The following is a 17,458-nucleotide window of genomic DNA, read 5'->3' as shown; positions in this document are numbered from 1 at the left end:
GGTGATCTGCGGTCTCAAATTAATGACTCGCAGCACTTCTCACATCCCAACCCTCTTTCAAGAACAATCAGCGCCGTCTGGAAAAGTTTGTGCGGGTCCCTTTTGTGGCGCACAACGGGCACCTCCGAGCGCTGGGGGGCACCCGGGGAGCCGCCGTCCCGCGGGTGCGCTTTGTGCTGCGGCCCGGCACGCCGCTCCCGCACAATCCCTGCCGCGCCGCAGCCCCGCGGCCGCCGGGGGCGTGTCCGGGGCGGCCCGGGGGCGGATCCGGGGCGGCCCGGGGGCGGGTCCCGCCGGGGCGAGGCGCCCGCCCGCCGCCGGCCCAGCCGGAGCGCCAGCCCCGCGCGGATCCCTGCGGCCGCCGCCGCTGCCGTTGGCGCGCGCGCGCCGGGAACAAAGTGGCCGCAGGAGCGGAGCGCGGCGCGAGCGGGGCCGGCGGCGCGCGAAGGGAAGGGGAGGACAGGCAGCGGGGCCGGGAAGATGAACCGGAGTTTCAACAAATCTCAGACTCTGCGGTATCTGGAGTGCAGCGCGGTGGAAGTGAAGAGTAAGGTGAGCAGACCGCGGCGCGGCCTCGGCCGGGAGCGCCCCTGCCCGGTTGGTGCTCCCGAAAATGAATGGAGCTCCCCCCATTCCCCGTGTCTGCCGTCCCCGCCCGGTGCGGCCGGAGCCGTGTCCCGGGCTGAGCCCGCAGAGCGGGGCCGGGCTGGCGGGGAGGCGGGATCAGCGCTCCGGGCGCAGCTCCCGGCGAGCCGCCCCTGCCCGGCCGGAGGCGGCGGCGCGACCCTTCCAGCCCGCCCCCGGCGTGCCCCCGCCGCTCCCGCTCCATCTTTTGTCTCGCCGCGGGGACTCCGGCCGTAACTTCGTGGGGCGGCTCGGGAAGCGCCGCCGGCCTCGCCTGGCGGGCGAGCTGGGGCTCGGCCCGGGGGCACCGGGAGGCGCGGCCCCGGTGCCGCTCCCGCCCCACCCCGGGGCGTTTCAGCCCCCCGGTGCTCCGACCGGCTCAGGGAGGCGGGATGGGTGCCCCGACGCGTTCAGGGCGGAGGAGCAGAGAACCGGGAAGGGTTCCCCCGCCGGTGCTGGCCGCGCCGCGGTCCCGCCGTAGGTCCGAGCCGCAGGAGCCGGAGAGGGACCTGCGGGAAGCTTCCCGCTCCTGCGGGGCTGTGCCGGGATGCCGGCACCGGCATCAGCTTGCGCACGGTGTGCAAGCTTGTTTCATCAGCTTGTGTCCCCGGTGGTGCGGGGGAAGGAGCCGAGATCGGCGGGGCTGCCGGAGCTGGCCGCCTCCGAGGATGGATGGTGCCGGGTGGCTGTGCCTGGCGTTGGTCTTGCTGAGCTCTCAAGAGACTTTAGACGCTCTCGGCTGAACCAGCACATCAAAATCTTGCCTGTGCCTCTGCGGGCAAAAATAAGTAGCATTTAAGCAAAACTGAGAAATCTCCCCAAAAGCCCGTGTTTTATACATGTATAACAGGCAAGGTGTAGGTAATGCATGAGTTGAAAAGAGTGCAGATAACTTTAACCCTTTCCTGGAGTCCCTGACCACCTGCTGAGATAGTGTTCAAGGTGATGTGTTTGGGACTGTCTGCTTGATGCTGCTCATTTTTGTCCATTTCTGCTGTTAAAATTTGCATTCAGATCAAATGGCCTTGAGCAGCAAATAGAGCAGAGATGGCTTCAGAGGGAGAAGTACCTTATGTCCAAGGGAGCCTCCAGTCGTTTCTAAGCATGGCACCTGAAATGTGGGTTCAGGCCCTTATTTCCTAACCTGCTGTTGCCACTTGAAAGGGCTCAACTGGCCTAGAAAGTTCCATTCTCCTTCCATAGCTGGAAAGTTTTGGTTCAGCTTGTACTGGTGCTCAGATGTAACCCACCCACAACATTCCTTGTGGCTCCCAAATGCTCCAGATCCTGTCCTCTGAATTATACCCCTTACATTCTGTAAGTGTTAAACTAAAGCTTTGACCACGTATGAGAATTTTTTAAGTTCATCCTCTCTCTTCTACTTCAGTATTGCCATAACTTTAGTTTGTTCTATTAACAATTAGAAAGCAAACCTAATTGTAAAGAGCTCTTCGTTTCCCTTACAGCTGCAGGAATTCTGTAAGTGAATCCTACCTGGTTCTATAGACACAGAGTGATGTATAGGGAGATTGTAAGCCTAGGAATAATTGTGGATTTTTGGAGGGATGGAAAATAGACTTGTATGGATGGGACAGGTTTACTGAAGGCTTTCTGTGGGTTTTCACTACTGATGGCCCAGAAGCTAGTATAGAGAACTCTACTGCATTGTAAGAAAACTTAAAATAGAGGCTACATTCAAAATACTCTGTTGAGGGCCTACACCCAGCGATGGTCTGTGAACCTGCAGTGTGTGTCAGTGGGAGCTGTGCTGTTGAATTTCCTGGTGCTGGTGAGTTTTACTGTTAGCATGACTTGGGCACAATAACAGCTAGGCTGTTGATGTAGCAGGCTTTGGTGCTGACATTGCAAGATAGTTTTATTTTGCCTGTAAAGCTCATAGGTTCCCTCTCACAGAGTTACTCTTCAGCAATCTGAAGGAGATCCAGTGAAAAGCTGTGGCCAATGGTACCTGGCAAGCTGCTGTATAAAAACCTTATACCTCTTACAAAAACAATGTTCTTGTAGGGTGGGTTGTGATGCTGGCAGCCTTGTCCCTGTGGATCATTGTGGTGTTGTGCTGTGGTCATCTAGAAATACAGACTGTTGAGGTTTTTTAGTTTGCATGGACTATCTGAGGCTGGGGAAACAAAAAAGTTCAGTAATGCTACTTTTGGTAGCCCTATACAGTCAACCTTTTAAACACTTAGTTGCTGGTGTTTTGTAGGTATGAGGCCTGTCTGGGCTTGCCTGAGAACTTGAAAGTTGAGTCTGAGAACTCATGATTTTGCAGCTATCGCCTGAGAGCGCAGGCTGCCAGGTGAGCGGAGGTGGGTGCAGCTCAGCCTCTGCGCCGGGGCATGCTGCTGGCTGGGGATCAAGGGATTCTTGGTGGCTTTTCAAAGGCTGGGGAAGTGGCAGTCCGTGGGCAGGTGGAATCCCTTTTAGCAGAGGAGCTGAGTGTGAGAGAGTGCTGCTTTTACACAATGGTGTGAAATAGCTATTCTCTGCTGTAGATTGAGTTTGATCAGAAAGAGCTCTGGAAAAAATGGTTGTGGGGAGTTGGATGGGAGATAGTTTGCAGATACTGGGGTTTTGATATCCCTGCCTCTGTTATGGTTCCTTCCTAAAGGATAAACCAGCATCCTGCTGGTGTCTTACATTAGTCACAAGTGGCTTCTGTGAAATCTGTTTTTTCTGTATTTTCTGAATTTCGTTCCTTTTCTCTTAAAAACAAGTTCTTGAAAGTTAGTTTGTGCCCTTGATAAGTGAAAGGGGGGAGTTTGTTAGCACTAAGTGCTCTACTGGGTAAGACACTTCTCTGGAAATCCCCAAGTATCCTTAAGTTATAAGGTTCTTGATGTGTGCCAGAGGGTTGTTAAAAACAAAGAGTGCATGTGTATGTATCTGTGTTGAAAGGGGAGGAGAGGGCGAGGAGGAGGAGAAGAAGGGAGCATCTTGATAGCTGAACTCATTCCAGTGTTCAACATCCTTATTGTGCCAGAGGGCCAAAACCTGCAGGCAGCAATTTTTTTTTTGTCCAGTAGACCTGTGATGTTTGTGGATGATCAGATTTCAGTGGGTCTGAACCAGCCTGCAGCTCTGCTGAACCTAGCCTGACCCATCACCCCTGCTGGGAACGTGGCCCAAAGCATGCTTCACATCACGATTCTTGTGTCCATGGGCTCTTCATGTCTGTGACTGTGTGGTGGGAATGCTGGCGGTGATACGTTCTCTGGCTGTGTCATTGCAGAAGGATGATCTTTGTGGCACTGTGTTGTACCTTTTGGTGTATGTCAGGTCACTTTTCCTCTGGGTGACTGTAAGGTGCTACCAAAGCTTCATGGATTTCTGTGCTGCAGCAAATTCTGAAGGGGAAAACCCTCTGTGCCATCTGTACACACCTCTGTTTCAGACACGGCAGTGGTGGAAATTGCTGCAGTCTCCCACTTTAAGGAGTCCCCTTCTGTCTGGCTCCCTGCTTTCCCCCTTCCTCTGCCTCATCCTCAGAGAGTTGGCCTTAAAATCAAAACACTTAAAAGCTTATTGCTAGATAGAAAAGAGGAAGGCTAAAGAGAAACCTGCTTAGAAGTTGGCACATGTCATTAGAAAATATTAATTGAATTGTAATTACACCTTAGCCCTTTTCTCCCGTCTTTCACGACAAAATAAATTAGAAGCTCAGTTCTTATCTAAGTGTTGTCTCTGTTGCTCAGGATTAATGTTTCAGCCCTTTCAGACAGGATCTGAAAACACATTATCTTGCTGGCTTAGAACAACTGCATATTCTCATGTGTCTAGTACTCACTGGCTCCTTTCCTCTGTTGGGTGACAAGTGAAGTATCTGTCCCCTCTCAAGAAACTGCCTCTAATCTCTGAAAAAGGTTTCCAGATGACCCTTTCTCTCCCCTTTTTTCCCTTTTACCAAGAGCTCCAGTCCCTGCAATGTGTGGGGCTTTTTTGTGTTTGTTTTGTTTGGGATCTCGTGGCCACAGGCAGAGTTCTTAACCTATTTTTCAGTTTCTGTCTTTAGCTTTACAGAGAACTTACAGGCTTCTTTGCCCATGAATATAAGCCTACAGAAGAACAAATGCTTTTAAAATAGGAATTCCTACATTAGTGGTAAAACTTCTCTTGAATTATGTAACTTCATGTAGCCAATCTTCTTTTGTCTTGCTCTGAGTGAAAGGAGATTTTATTTTTTGTTCTCTTGAATATTATGCACAGTTTTTCAAACAGGAGGGTAACTATCAGTCCAAATGTGTATTTCTTTTTCAATCTCTTAGATATCTTGGAATAGCAGAAGTATAAGATTGCCTCGGGCCTTTAAATGATGGCGCTTTGAGTTGTTTGTTAAAGTGTGTGTTGGGGTTTTTTTCACTTTGAAACTGACAGGTCCATGTTTCTGGCTTAAAAGCAGCAGAGTACTGTTTTTCTGTTACTACTATATGAATTCCTGTGAACTGTATGTACTAGTAAGAATTAATTTCATGATTTCAAAGATGGTTAAATGTACTTGTCGTTCCCTGATAAAAGTGCTTTGCAAAAGAATCCTTTGTTGTTGATGAACCCTCTGGGACAATGAAACTTTTGATAGTGGCTGAGGATTGTAAAAGCACAGCTACCTGACTCACGTGCTGACTGTCACATTTCTGCCTTATTAATAGTGTCATGTTTTCTTGCATTGCAAACTGATTTACAAATTGACAATAATGTGACTAACATCCTACTACCATAAACAAACCCATTAAGATAAATAGAACCAGTTAATTATAACCATATCTTTTTACACTCTCTTCTCCCATCCTGTTTTGATTCTCATTAAATGTTGGTGTTTAGATGGGTGCTGCAAATGAATTTGCAATCATTTTCTGGTATGTCCTGAGTAGACATGATACTGTTACAGTGTTCAAAGACAAAAAGCATGTTTGGGATCAGTTATGCTCCGTTCTCTACAAAGTCACTAGCAGCTAAAAGTTTTGGTCTGAGGCACATGTAGCAGTCAGTATTTCAGCAAGCCTGCCCAGCTGCCAGATAGATATAGCATTCAAACAGCTTTTGGGTGTTTTGTCCTGCTCATGTGTTGTCCCCCTGTCTCAGAAGAAGTGTGCCTGTGCTGTTACACAAAGATTGATGGTTTAAACCTCCTTTGCATCTTCCCCCCTGCTAAAGTTGCTGGTGTCACATGTCCACATGACTGTTCAGCTACGGCAGTATATGTATACATACTGTGTGTTTGAAATGTATAAAGTGCAACATCAAGCAGTGTTAAAACTGCAGCAATAACACTTAAGAGCAAGCTTACCTTTAATAGCCCTCTCTAAAGAGATTTTAAAGGTCTGGTTCTGCACTGTCTGGTGTTAACTGAGAGATGTTTACAAACTGTGTTTTCCAGCCTTGTGTACTTTGATTTCACACTAACCCTGAAGCTGTACAGGCCTTCTGAAGTTTTAAGAAAAGTTTTCCATGTGTAGCACACTTCAAAATAGATCAAAAAGCAGCGCTCTTTTTAAACACTGCAGAATGTTAAAACAGACTTGAAGTCTGCTTAAGGTTTTTAAGCAGTACTTTAGATTCTTCCAAGTTAAGGTCATACTTGTCATACCTGGCATAAAACTAAAATAAGTGCAGTAAAAAGCCCTGTAACCATCTGATTTAACTTCTGTTTTTGAGCTTGAAAACATATTCGATTATATGCAAACCAAATGTGGCACGGACTCCGAAAACCGCAGTGCTTCCCCCTCTCAAATGAAGACAGTGTGCCACAGTAATAGCAACTTGAGACGGTCTGGATTGTTGCAAAACATGTCAAGAGAAAGAGACTGTAAACATTAATATCTCTTAAGAAGTGTTGCCTCTGTTCCTTTCCCTCCCAGTTTGCTGGGCTTCTCACCGCAGGTATTGTGCTTATTCTGATGTGCTGAATAGCACCTACTAAACTTGTGGTTCCTCTCTCATTACAAACAAATCTTTGCTTTTCGTGGTAGGATAGCTTTCTGAAGTGGTCATACCTAGCAACCTTAAGTCTGTCTGCTAGGTGACATGAGAGAAAGTGACCACAGCTTTCAGCTGAGCCACAACAGTGGGTCCTGGGCACGCTTCACAGACGAGAAGCCAAGCCTTTCAGCTGGAAAGTGCAGCACAGACAAGTCATCTTGCAATAGTTGTGTTCAGGTGACAGCCAGCACAGTTTGACTCTTCTCTGGCCTGTGCTCTGGCACTGTGGGAGCAGTAATGCCTCTAGGAGATACAGGGAAAGCTGGAGCATTGCTTTGAGCTACCTGGTGTCCCTAGCATGGTGTGGTGGAGGATATCCCTGGTGCTCAGGTTTGATGTAGTCTCAGGTCGGTCTTGTCACAGAAAGGTGGTAGTTCCTCCAACAATGTAGCTGAAGCAAGTATATTGGTGTGGGCTGGGGTACCAGCTGTGCTGACTGGGTGGTTGGCTATCTTGTGTTCCAGTATTCCCATGCTTTCCCATTCTTGATCCTGCCTCCAGCTTCTCTCCTGTTTGTAATACTTTTTAGTCTAGTAACTTGGGAATTTCTGATCTGCTTAAAACTTCGTCCAGCCAGTCTGTCTTACGTGAGTAGTCTTCTCAAATTTAGTCTCACCACACTGAAACAGTCCTAAAGGACACTGAACAATGGATCTTTCAACTTTAAAGAGCACCTCAGAAAATTAAATGTTGTTTACAGCCAAGTCAGAAAGGAATGTCTCCCGTGTGAGTTAAAATACCTGTGGAGGCTCTGTCTAACAGGCTCCAGGACTAGCCACCTCCAAGGAGTTCTTCAGAGGTGCAATTAATAGTGCCTTCCTCTGTAGTCCCTTATCATTCCCTTTGTGAGAGACTTTGTGTGCACTTAATCTGAGCTTCTGGGAACCAAGAAGGGGTTTTCCAAGGATTCACTGCTTGCCTCTAATTACCTTTACAATGGCAGGCCAGGAGTTAAAAGATGAAATGTACCTTGAGAGACACCGCCTCCCTCCAAGTGAAGGGAAAATCTTCCAGTACAGCGGTATTCCCATTGCCATTGGAAATGCCTGGAGTTGACTGAAGCAGAAATGTCTGGGGAAGGGGGTGGTGCCAACCTCAGGACCACCCAGCCTTGTGCCATCCCCCCTGCTTCCGTCCTGCACAGCTGTTCCCAGTCCCCCTTCAGGTCTGGCCAGGGATGTGTGTGTGCAGCTGCATCAAATTACTTCTCTGCAGCTGTTGCTGGCACTGAGCTCATGGGGAAAAACCTCTGGCGGCAGCTTAAAGTGTCTTAAATAAGTTTGCAACCAGCCAGAGCCCATACTGGTTACAGGTTTCCTGTATCCATGTAGATACCTCTCAGTAAGTGTTTGAAAGTGGTTTGCTCTCGTGGTTTGCTCTTGCTGGAAACCTGCAGTAGTGCAAGGCTGCCTTTCTGCAGGAAGCTGGGCTCATGGCTTATCACACTGCTGACCAGGCCCAATTGCTTTGTCCCTCTAGGTGGCAAGGTGCCAAATGTTCTTTTTTCTCTCTCATACTGATGGTGACATGCCATGGATGTATGCATCCTGTGCTGTATTTGTGCTTGAGCTCCATGGTGTGATAGAGTTGTGTGTTGCATAAAAATACAGGACCACCTTGGTCTATGTCATTTGCAAACAGACTTTGGTTTGTTCCCAGAGATGCAGGGTACCAGAATAAAAAAGGAAGATACTTGCTTTTGGAAAGGTAGGCTTGGCACTTAAATCAGAGATTTATTTTAAAGCTTTTACTTTCCTGCAGACGATTATTTCTTGAAGGACAGCAGCACTGGGGGTTTAAATATGAGCAGGTGAGGCAGTGAGGAAGGCTGGCAGTGTGCTGCTTGGGGGCACTGCTGACAGAAATGGTAGAGGGAAAGCAGCTACATGGGTGACCTGATGGGAGAAAAACTACTGGATCAAGGCTGGCAAAGAAAGGGATGATGGTTCCAAACAAACAGGCTGATGCTGTTGCTTTTGTGAATAACTATTTTCACAGACTGCCATGTGCTAGTGAGGCAAAATAAGGAGTGTAGTGGTCTAGTTCTCAAAAATCATGAAATAAGGTGAGGCAAGGGAAAGGGTAACCTTGGTTTTAGGTTACCTTTGAGCTGACAGCCAAGCATGTTTGAAAAGATCTCTGTGAGACTGAACGTGAGGTGCATCTCATGAGCAGAAGGTGATCTGAGGGTGATGGCAATAGAGAGAGAATAATTTCTCTTCCAAGTAGATGGCAAAAGAGAGAAAACTTGCCCTGATCTGAGCCTTACAGCCCCCTGGAGAGGGTTGAAGGGGTTACAAAGGTTGTTCTTCAAACAAAAAGCAGAGATGTGAAACATTGTGTCAAAGAAGCATGAAAATGAAGGGGAACTACTGGTTTTCTTTAGTAAGAGAAGCTATTCTAAGTGATACTGAAGCATGGCTGTGGTTTTCTGGGAGAGTAAAAGGAGGGAATAGAAGGAAGAAGGGTAGAAGTATGGCATGATGTCAATCAGGAAAAAAGTTTGGGGCAGAAGGTAGCAAAACTGTATCCCTGATGGGATTTCTCTTATGGGAAAACAGAAGAGAGGCTGTCTTGCCTGTGTGACTCTCTCTTGAAAGAAATAGCAAGATCTGAGCAGAATGTGAAATTTCACACTTTCCACCAGCTCCATGATTTTAGTGAACCAAACTCTGGAGCAAGCCATTGAAGAGAAAACTGGTTGCAGAGAACATCTACTTGCTTGGTGGCCTCTTGCCACTAGTGACAACCGCTCTGAGACAGGGATCAGAGCTGGGGAATGCTGTGTGAGCTGGGCAAGATGTAACTGGGGGAGAAAAAGGGAGCAGAGAAACAGACAGAAATGTGACAGCAGAGCTCTGAAGTCCCAGGTGAAGTCAGCAAGCACAGAATCATGAACCTTGTCTTCCCTCCTCCTCTTTCTTGCTCTCTGCTCATTCTCACTGATAAAGCATCCCTGATTAGGTCTTCTGAGTTCTGAAAATCTCACATGTAAGCAGAAATTACAGTCTATGCAAGGATGAAAGTGTTCTTGATTTTTTTACTTCATGAGAGAAGTAGGTGGCTAATGTAACTCATGTTTATTGCTAAATGTTGCTCTTTGATGTCTTCTTATTACAATACCTAATTTCAAAGCCAACAATAAACTAGAGGGATTGCACCTCATAAACATAAGGCTTAATTTTTGGCCCTGTAAACATCTTGAAATTTAAAATTTAAAGAAAAAAATGCTCTCTTTTGCTTGCAAATAACTCCTTCATTTCACAAAATAGCATCTCTAAGTAAGCAAACCTCAAAATCCTGCTCCCTCATCTTCTCTGACCTCTTATACCCCTTAGCCAGAAAAAAACCCAAAGAAAGCAGTTGATTGCTCTTGATTAGCCCGTGTAAGTTTTGATCAGCTAGCTGTGTCTTCTTTCTTCTTTAACTTTTATCAGAGCACTTCTCTGGGCATCTGTTTTTGTTCGGGATTCCTGCCTGATGTGTTGCATTTTGTTGTGTGCTTTTTGTCATCAGTCTGCAGACAGCAAATACAGTGATTGGCTGATACTCTGAGGATCTTGGGGTGGAGGTTATTTTTGTGAAACAAAATGTGCAGTTCTTTCTAAGTTGTTTTTTTCAGTCATAATAAGCCCTGTCAGACTAAATTCTTTTAAATTTCCCTGTGTTCCTCCTGTCCTCTGACTTCTGCAATATTGGCTGCAGTATTTGCATTAGTTAAATAGACCTGAGTAATTTACTTCATTATGGAAAACTAATCTGCTTGTTAAAACTGTTAGTTTATCAAAGAGTGTAATACAGTATTGTTCTGGCAAAGACTTTGCTGGCAGACACCAGTCCTTGTGTGTCTCTCTGTGAAGGGATATGATAAGAAGGACTTTGTGACTTAGAGAAGCAGATCAGTCGTTTGGGCTATCAGAATTTGTAGTTTCTGTAAGATACACGGCGGATGTTATCTGGAACTCCTGGCTGAATACAATGCAGAGCACCCAGTCGCCCAGCTGAGTGGTACTGCAAACCCCATTATTACTGTGATACTCTCTATCAGCCTCATTAGGGATGATGAATGAGCTGAAGCAGTTTTTTCCCCTCTTCTGAAAAGACCTGCTGACACTGGTATATGCGCAGGGTGAATCAATCAGCTAAACTATTGCTACAGCAGTACTAACTTTTAAACAAAAAGAAGGTAATTCTCATTATCTGCTTAAATCTCTTGACTCTTCCCTTCTCCTCTACAGAATAACCTTCAGCTCCCTTGCCTTAAAGAGCTGGGTCGTGCAGAAAGCACAAGTGAAATCTTTTGCATTTGTTTACTATTGTGCTATTCCCCTGCAAGTGAAATTGGCTCTTGGGCTTTCCTAAGGCTGAACATGTGAACAAGTCAGTTTGACTGTACAGCATTCCTGTCAGACCTCAGTGCCCCAAGCCTGCCATGGCATTCCCACATGTCAGGCTCCACTGATCCAGTAGTTTCCAGTGTGCCTGCAGGGGCCAGGCTGGGAGGCTTGGCCCTTTTGCCAGCTGTTTTATGTGGTAACTTAAGCTGAGCTTTGGGTCGTACCAGACAAGTGCAAGTAACTGTCCTTAGTGTCCTTAGTTCTGTCCTCTGTCCTTTTCCATGTCACGTTCCTGCTGGGTGCAATGTCTCTGTGCAGGACCCGAGCTCTGCCTTGGCTGTGTAGGGCTGAGCAGGTGGGATGGGTTCCCTCGGCAGACCTGGGGTCTGAGGGAGCTGTGTAGGATGGGTGTTTTACTGCCTGGGCTGAGACTGCACAGCAGCTGTGTCCTCCAGAGTACCATGTGTGTGCTAATGGTGCTGGGCAAACTGTCCATTAAACAAATGGTTACTGGGACTGGCATCTGAGTGAGTGCCCTGGTATTTTGGCTAAGGGAATCCCGAGGAATCCCGGGTTCCTGTTCAGGTGTGCAGAGCAGTAAATGCAGTTCTTAGCAAAACCTACAAGCACCTTGGTCTTGCCCCTTTAGTTTATCATTTAGATAGGTGTTAAACTTGATACTTGAAGATGGTTTTTTTCTAGCTCGACTCTAAGGTAAAGAAAACTTTAGGATACTTTTAAAATAAAAAAGACATAAGCTTTTTCTTTTCAGTTTGAAGTGTATCCACAGAGGTAATTTGCCACTCGGATTTTTCTGGAGAGGAGCAGGGGGTGAAGGACAAAGGAGAACTGCTTTTCGTCCATTGGAACCAGCTGTGGTTTGTTTGCCTTTTGTGCCTTTGGATGGGCACTCTGAAATCCAAACTGGAACTAGCAGTTAATATTGCAAACAAGCAGCAGAATTTGACTAAACAAGCTGTCAGATGATCACAACTAGGCTTTGATGCTCAAGAGTGGGATTTTCATGACTGCGGAAGTAATTTGAGAACATGCTTGTGCCCAAAGCCAGTAGGGTTATGTTGGCTTCTTTTTATCCTTTTTGCTTGAAGATGATTATGGTGATGATTCATACTTTTGTTAGTCTCAGCAAAAGAGTGGCATGCATGTTGATTTAGCAGCTGAGAACCTCTAAGCAAGTCATTCTCCATTTTGAGGAAGAATTTGTCTAGAGAAAATTCTCCCCCTTTTTATTTCTTTTGTGTGCTTGTTAATTTTGTGTCTTTGGTTTCTAGCACTGGTATTGGCTGACTTGAACTTCTATGAGGTTCTAGTTACAGCCTTACTTTTTCTTGGATTTGTGGCTTTGGTTCCATGTGTCCAAGAGTGAGTTAGGATGGTTTTAGAGGTTTGGTTGATGAACAGTAGTTTGCTCATAATATACAATCTAAAATATTAAATGAAATGTACCAGAAAGGTGATTTAACCTGTTTAGTCTAACTAGATGCCTGTTTTCATTCTTTTAATTTCCTTAAATAGAGGATCAATTTTTCCCTTCCTGTTCTTAACAGCATGTTTCTAATATCAGAAATAAGGACCATTGAAATCTTCTCCTCAGTCCCTTTGACTTACTTAAAACAGCTTCATGGATTTATAACATTTTCTATTGTCTTGTGCCAAGTCACACCCTCCTACCCCTGCTATTTTTTTTTTTTTTGACAATCACTGTTTAATGGTCTATAAAGCTTTAAAAATAAAAGCCAGTGGAGTGACTGAAAAATTAAAGCCATGAAAACTAACTTTCCTTCTGCTGCGTGGACTGCCAGGAAATTCAGGGGTCATGTAGAGTGAGTGTATTTTCTAATAACAAACTGTGTGCTCACATACCATGCTTCTTTAAAGGTCTTGTGGTTGGGATCCCAGTGGTATTGATAGGAAACGTGCAAAGAATTTTGATAAGGCTGTTTGAATAGCTGAGTACCTTCTTTTGAAAGCAGTGAATACTTCTGCTTTGGAGAATGGTTCTGTGGATGCCTGAGATGATGATAATGAATAATGGACCTCCAAAGTTAAGTCCTACAAATGCAGTTATCCTCTAGAGGATTTAATGAAAACTTAATATTTTAAAAATGTGATTTCTTTTAATTTGGAACACTTAAGTGTACCTGTGATGTCTTGGTAGCCATGGTTCTGTTCTGATGGGAGGACCTAAAAGGCTATCAGTAGACTTGTAAGCACCAACATGTGATTGTATTCACCACAGAGCAGGTTTGAATAGTAGAAGTTGGACTTGGTGATCTCAGAAGTCTTTTCCAACCTGACTGATTCTGTGGCTCTCTAAGTCTGTGAAAAGAAAGGTGATGTTTACCACGTTCATATGCCAAACTGGAGCGTTGGCCTGTGGTGACACATCTGCTGATGTTCTGTTTGCTTTGTCTTGCAGTTTGGGGCAGAGTTCAGAAGGTTCTCTCTGGATCGCTACAAGCCAGGGAAGTTTGAAGACTTCTACAAACTGATTCTTCACATTCATCACATAGCCAACCTGGAAGTGATGATTGGATATGCTGATGTGCATGGAGACCTCCTCCCTATTAATAATGATGACAACTTCTTCAAGGCTGTTTCAAGTGCTCATCCACTGCTCAGGGTTTTTATCCAAAGACAAGGTAAGGTGCAAAAAGGCATCTAGGAGCCATCTTGCTCTTCCTTACAGGCACTTCACTGCAGCTGGCAGGAATGGCATGGCTTCATGGCAGGTAGAGGGGCTGCATTGCTGCCTGTAAGGTGTTTGAAGGATGCCATGCTGGGAATGACCATGAGCCCTTGTTGCCTGAGACAAATGTACCTTGTCCTGTTGGTACCATGTCACTACCTGAGCATGCCAAGTGCACCGTTCCACTTGGTGGAGGGAGAGGATCTCAGTACTACTGTTTCACATTTAGACATCTTATCTATCTGTCTTGATAGTCAGTGTCATACCCAAGTTATTCATGCCTGTGTGTGAATGCACACAGATGTGTAGTTCTGAAAGGCAAAATAAATTGGCACAAGTGTCATCTTGTTTACTATGTTAACCTGGCAAACAGGGAAACGATGATTTTTTTCCCTCTGTCCTTACACTAAGGAATTCTGATTCTTCCCATTTTGAATCATCACGCATACCTTGGGCAGAATTGCCTGAATGTCAAGGTGACATCATGTTTAAGTCGTCTGTGTGTTATTCTCTGTAAGAACCATGTTTGGCATCTCTTCAGAAGAGAATTGGCTTTTATAATAAGGTGTCTTCTCACAGAGCTCCTCAAATCCCAGGGGAACCTAACACTGTGTTAACACTTCCTCCACAGTTTTTTTTTCCAGCCATGTAGTGATTTATAGCATAGGGCTTTTAGAATTAAAATCTTGTCAGCAACAGATGCAGAAGCAAGACTAGGTTTGAGACTTGGATCAGTCATGTAGCTTTTTTTGGCCTGGACTCTTGCTATGTACTGATGAGGATTTAGCAACAGACTCCAGCCTGCTCACTGGTGTGAGCTGGTGTGGTGTATGGTTTGATTTGGTGTCATCAAATATATCCAGGGCTGTGTGGCTCCTGTCTGTCCAGATCATATCATCTGCCACCTTTTAGATGTGATTTTTAGATGCTCAAGCCAGTTGAAAAGAGGGTTTGCAGCAGTTTGTGTAGTTGGTCTGTGTATTAGGTGAGTAGAAATGTCTCTGGGAGAAAACTTGCTCCTCCTTCTTGTGCAGGAAGTGCAAATGTGGATCACAAATCTGATTAAGTCTTCTTGCAATGCCTGTTAGGGCTTGTGAATGTTCATGGTGGGTCAAGTCATGAGAAATCCTTTGCAAGAGTTTGCCATGCCTACTTCAGTTTCAGTTTGTTCATGTCTCTGGATCAGTCCTGTTCAGAACACAGTTGTCCATGCTCTGGACAGGCAGCTGAAACCACTGACCTAATCCTGCACTGGAAGGAGCTTACCACTGAAATGTTGATCACAGAAGTAGGCAAATCAGAACTGTTGTCTACATACAGAAAAAAATTCTCCCTCTTCTTCTAGGAGAAGTGTGCTGGTTGTTAAGGTTTCCATCCCTTAACCTTAATGGAAAAGGGCAATATTTCCTTTTTTAAAAACTTTTATTTTACCCGTTGTTCAGTGAGAAGAATTATGCTGACAAGTGAAGGAAGACAGGCCTGTTCTTCCTCAAGTGTGGCAAAGCCTGAAATCTTTCCCAACATACATTCTCCCTCTGTAAAGCTGAAGGAAACAATAAATACTGGCCCATCCCTTTGCTTAGTGCTAACTTTCATAAGGGTCTCCTGAGGTTACCATTTGAGATTCATGCTTGTGGATGGTCCCTAACAGTCATGCTTATCTTCTTTGCATAGACAAAGCCTTTAGAAATTTTTCCCTTCAGAAATGAAGGTGAAATCTTCATCTCTTTTTCCTTTGCTCTGCTGGGGTGATAGAGCAGCGCTGGTTGGAGACCTGCACAAGAGAATAAGGTAACTAGCATCAAGAAATCATTGTGCTATTCACGGGAATGTGGTGTACCTGCGCCCTAAATTCTGACTTCAGAGGCAGGAAATTAGCATGACAGGGATGCTAGTAAAATATGTGAGCAGTGCTTTCTTGGCACTTTGAAGGAGGCTGCAGAGCCTGGGCACTGTAGGCTATTGGATCAGGGGTCACTGCTGTTCAGTGGGAGTAGTCCTGGGAGCTGACTGCCAGAGGTTGTTCTCACAATGTTGTAGAGTAGGGAGAGTTTCAGGGAACAGGGCAGAAGCATGCAGGCACAGAAGGACTGAATAGTTGAAGGTCAGGTCTCTTTTTCTAGCAAAGCAAACTGTTTATCAACTGCACGATTAGTCATCCTGTCTGTTTGCCCAGTTTATAGCTGAGTTACCCTTTCTCTTGTCAGGTCAATTTCACAGTCATGATAAAACACTTAAAACATTCCCAGAGTGGCAAAATAGGTAACTTTGTCTTTGCACAATGATCAAGCAACAGTTTCCTAGTTCGATGTTTTTGTTTGCTTAGGTGTTTTTCATCTGAGCTTAGTCTTGCACTTTTTCAGTTCAAAAGCCTTTCTCTCACTTGTCCCCAGAAGCAAACATTGCTTGGACTCTTCATTCCAGGTTGGTGTCCGGGTGTGGGATAGCTGTTTTATTATTCTCCTTTGTCTCTCTCTCTTTTTTTTTCTTTTCATTTTTTGGTTCAAATCTCCTGAGCCCCAAATTTTTCAGGATCACAGTAGTCCCACACAGGGGATTTTAGTGCTTATTAGCCAGCCATTTTAATAAGGACTAGAATTGGTGTTCCCAGTGTGCTTGCAACAATTGTTGTTCATAGTTTTTGGGTCTTGAAGAATCTGGGACATTTGCAGGTTGTGTTTGAGTAAATTCAGCTATAGCAAATTTTTGTAGCCCACAGTGATTTGTCTGCTTAAAGTATATGGTGCTCTCTTTTGTTTTTTTGGTTTTTTTTCCCTCCAATACCAAATTACAGTTCAGACAAAAATCCTAATTAGAGAACCAGTCTATAAAAAGAAAAAGCAGTTTGCCTTTGACTTGCTTTCCCAGACTGCAAGTATGGGTCATGTCCTGTGTTGTAAACTGATGTGGCTCTTTTGGCTTCGTTAGTACAGTAGTGATTTACATCAACTGATGCTTTGAGTATGAGGATTTGTTCACTCAGCTGTAACTGATACCAGACATACATAGAACTCCCTACGGAAGGTGCCTGCTGCTGTGGAAGGGGTAGATGTCTCAAAGACCTTAGAACAATACAGGAACTTGAGCATGTGTTTCACTTGTTCCATGTGACTTCTGCATTTTAGCCAAGACCTGCATCAAGGAAGAGCTTATCTGATGATGCTGATCATGTTTTTCAAGACTGTTTGGTCTGTGTCTGACTTAAACTACACCACTTGAAACAATCTCTTGTATACTGCAAAAATATTTAAGTGTAAGCTATGAATTCAAGCAGAAACATAAACCAGAAAAACTGAAAGGAGTTAGTATTACATACTGCGAGTGCATTACATTATTTCTCGCATGATTAAATGGAATGAAATTATTATCAAATCTTGCTTTTTAATGCCTATCTCACAGAGGCACAGTGTGTGTTCAACCTGATCTATATTGGAGCATCTTAAATAGACTGGAATAAATAGCAGAATTATGATGAGTTCTTCATGGTAAACCTGCCTCAAATGACTCCTTGAACTTTGCAGGGGGTAGTATGAGCATGTAGAGGAAGTGGAGGTCTACCAAGTAAAAGAGATTTGAAAATTTCTCCTCTTTTGCTTGTGTTGCATACTGGGGTGTGTTCAACCTAGAAAGTTCAGAAACTTGAGGAAACATGGCAAAATGAACAAGCTGATCACCCTGTAAGTACTCTGTGCAGCGCTTTTTTCCCAAGGTTTCTTTTTTTCTAAGTGGTATGTCTAGGACCAGGTATAGCAAGCAGAGTGAACAGAGTGGTTAACTGAGCACACCACTGTAA

General features: G+C 45.0%; 1 protein-coding gene across 1 annotated transcript in view; it reads left to right on the top strand.

Moving 5' to 3' along the window:
• The first annotated feature begins 411 nt into the window (after positions 1-411).
• Positions 412-17,458, top strand: part of PARD6G (par-6 family cell polarity regulator gamma) — a 64,200-nt gene continuing 47,153 nt past the window's right edge. The window contains exons 1-2 of the mRNA XM_033082594.1: positions 412-552; positions 13,396-13,618. Of these exons, the coding sequence (XP_032938485.1) occupies positions 481-552; positions 13,396-13,618 (295 nt within the window). The 5' untranslated portion in view covers positions 412-480. The remainder of the gene's footprint in view (positions 553-13,395; positions 13,619-17,458) is intronic.

Source organism: Catharus ustulatus, chromosome 1 (assembly GCF_009819885.2).
Source record: "Catharus ustulatus isolate bCatUst1 chromosome 1, bCatUst1.pri.v2, whole genome shotgun sequence".
NCBI lineage: Eukaryota > Metazoa > Chordata > Aves > Passeriformes > Turdidae > Catharus > Catharus ustulatus.
Note: the sequence above shows the minus strand (reverse complement) of the source record. Positions and strands in the feature narration are given on the sequence as shown.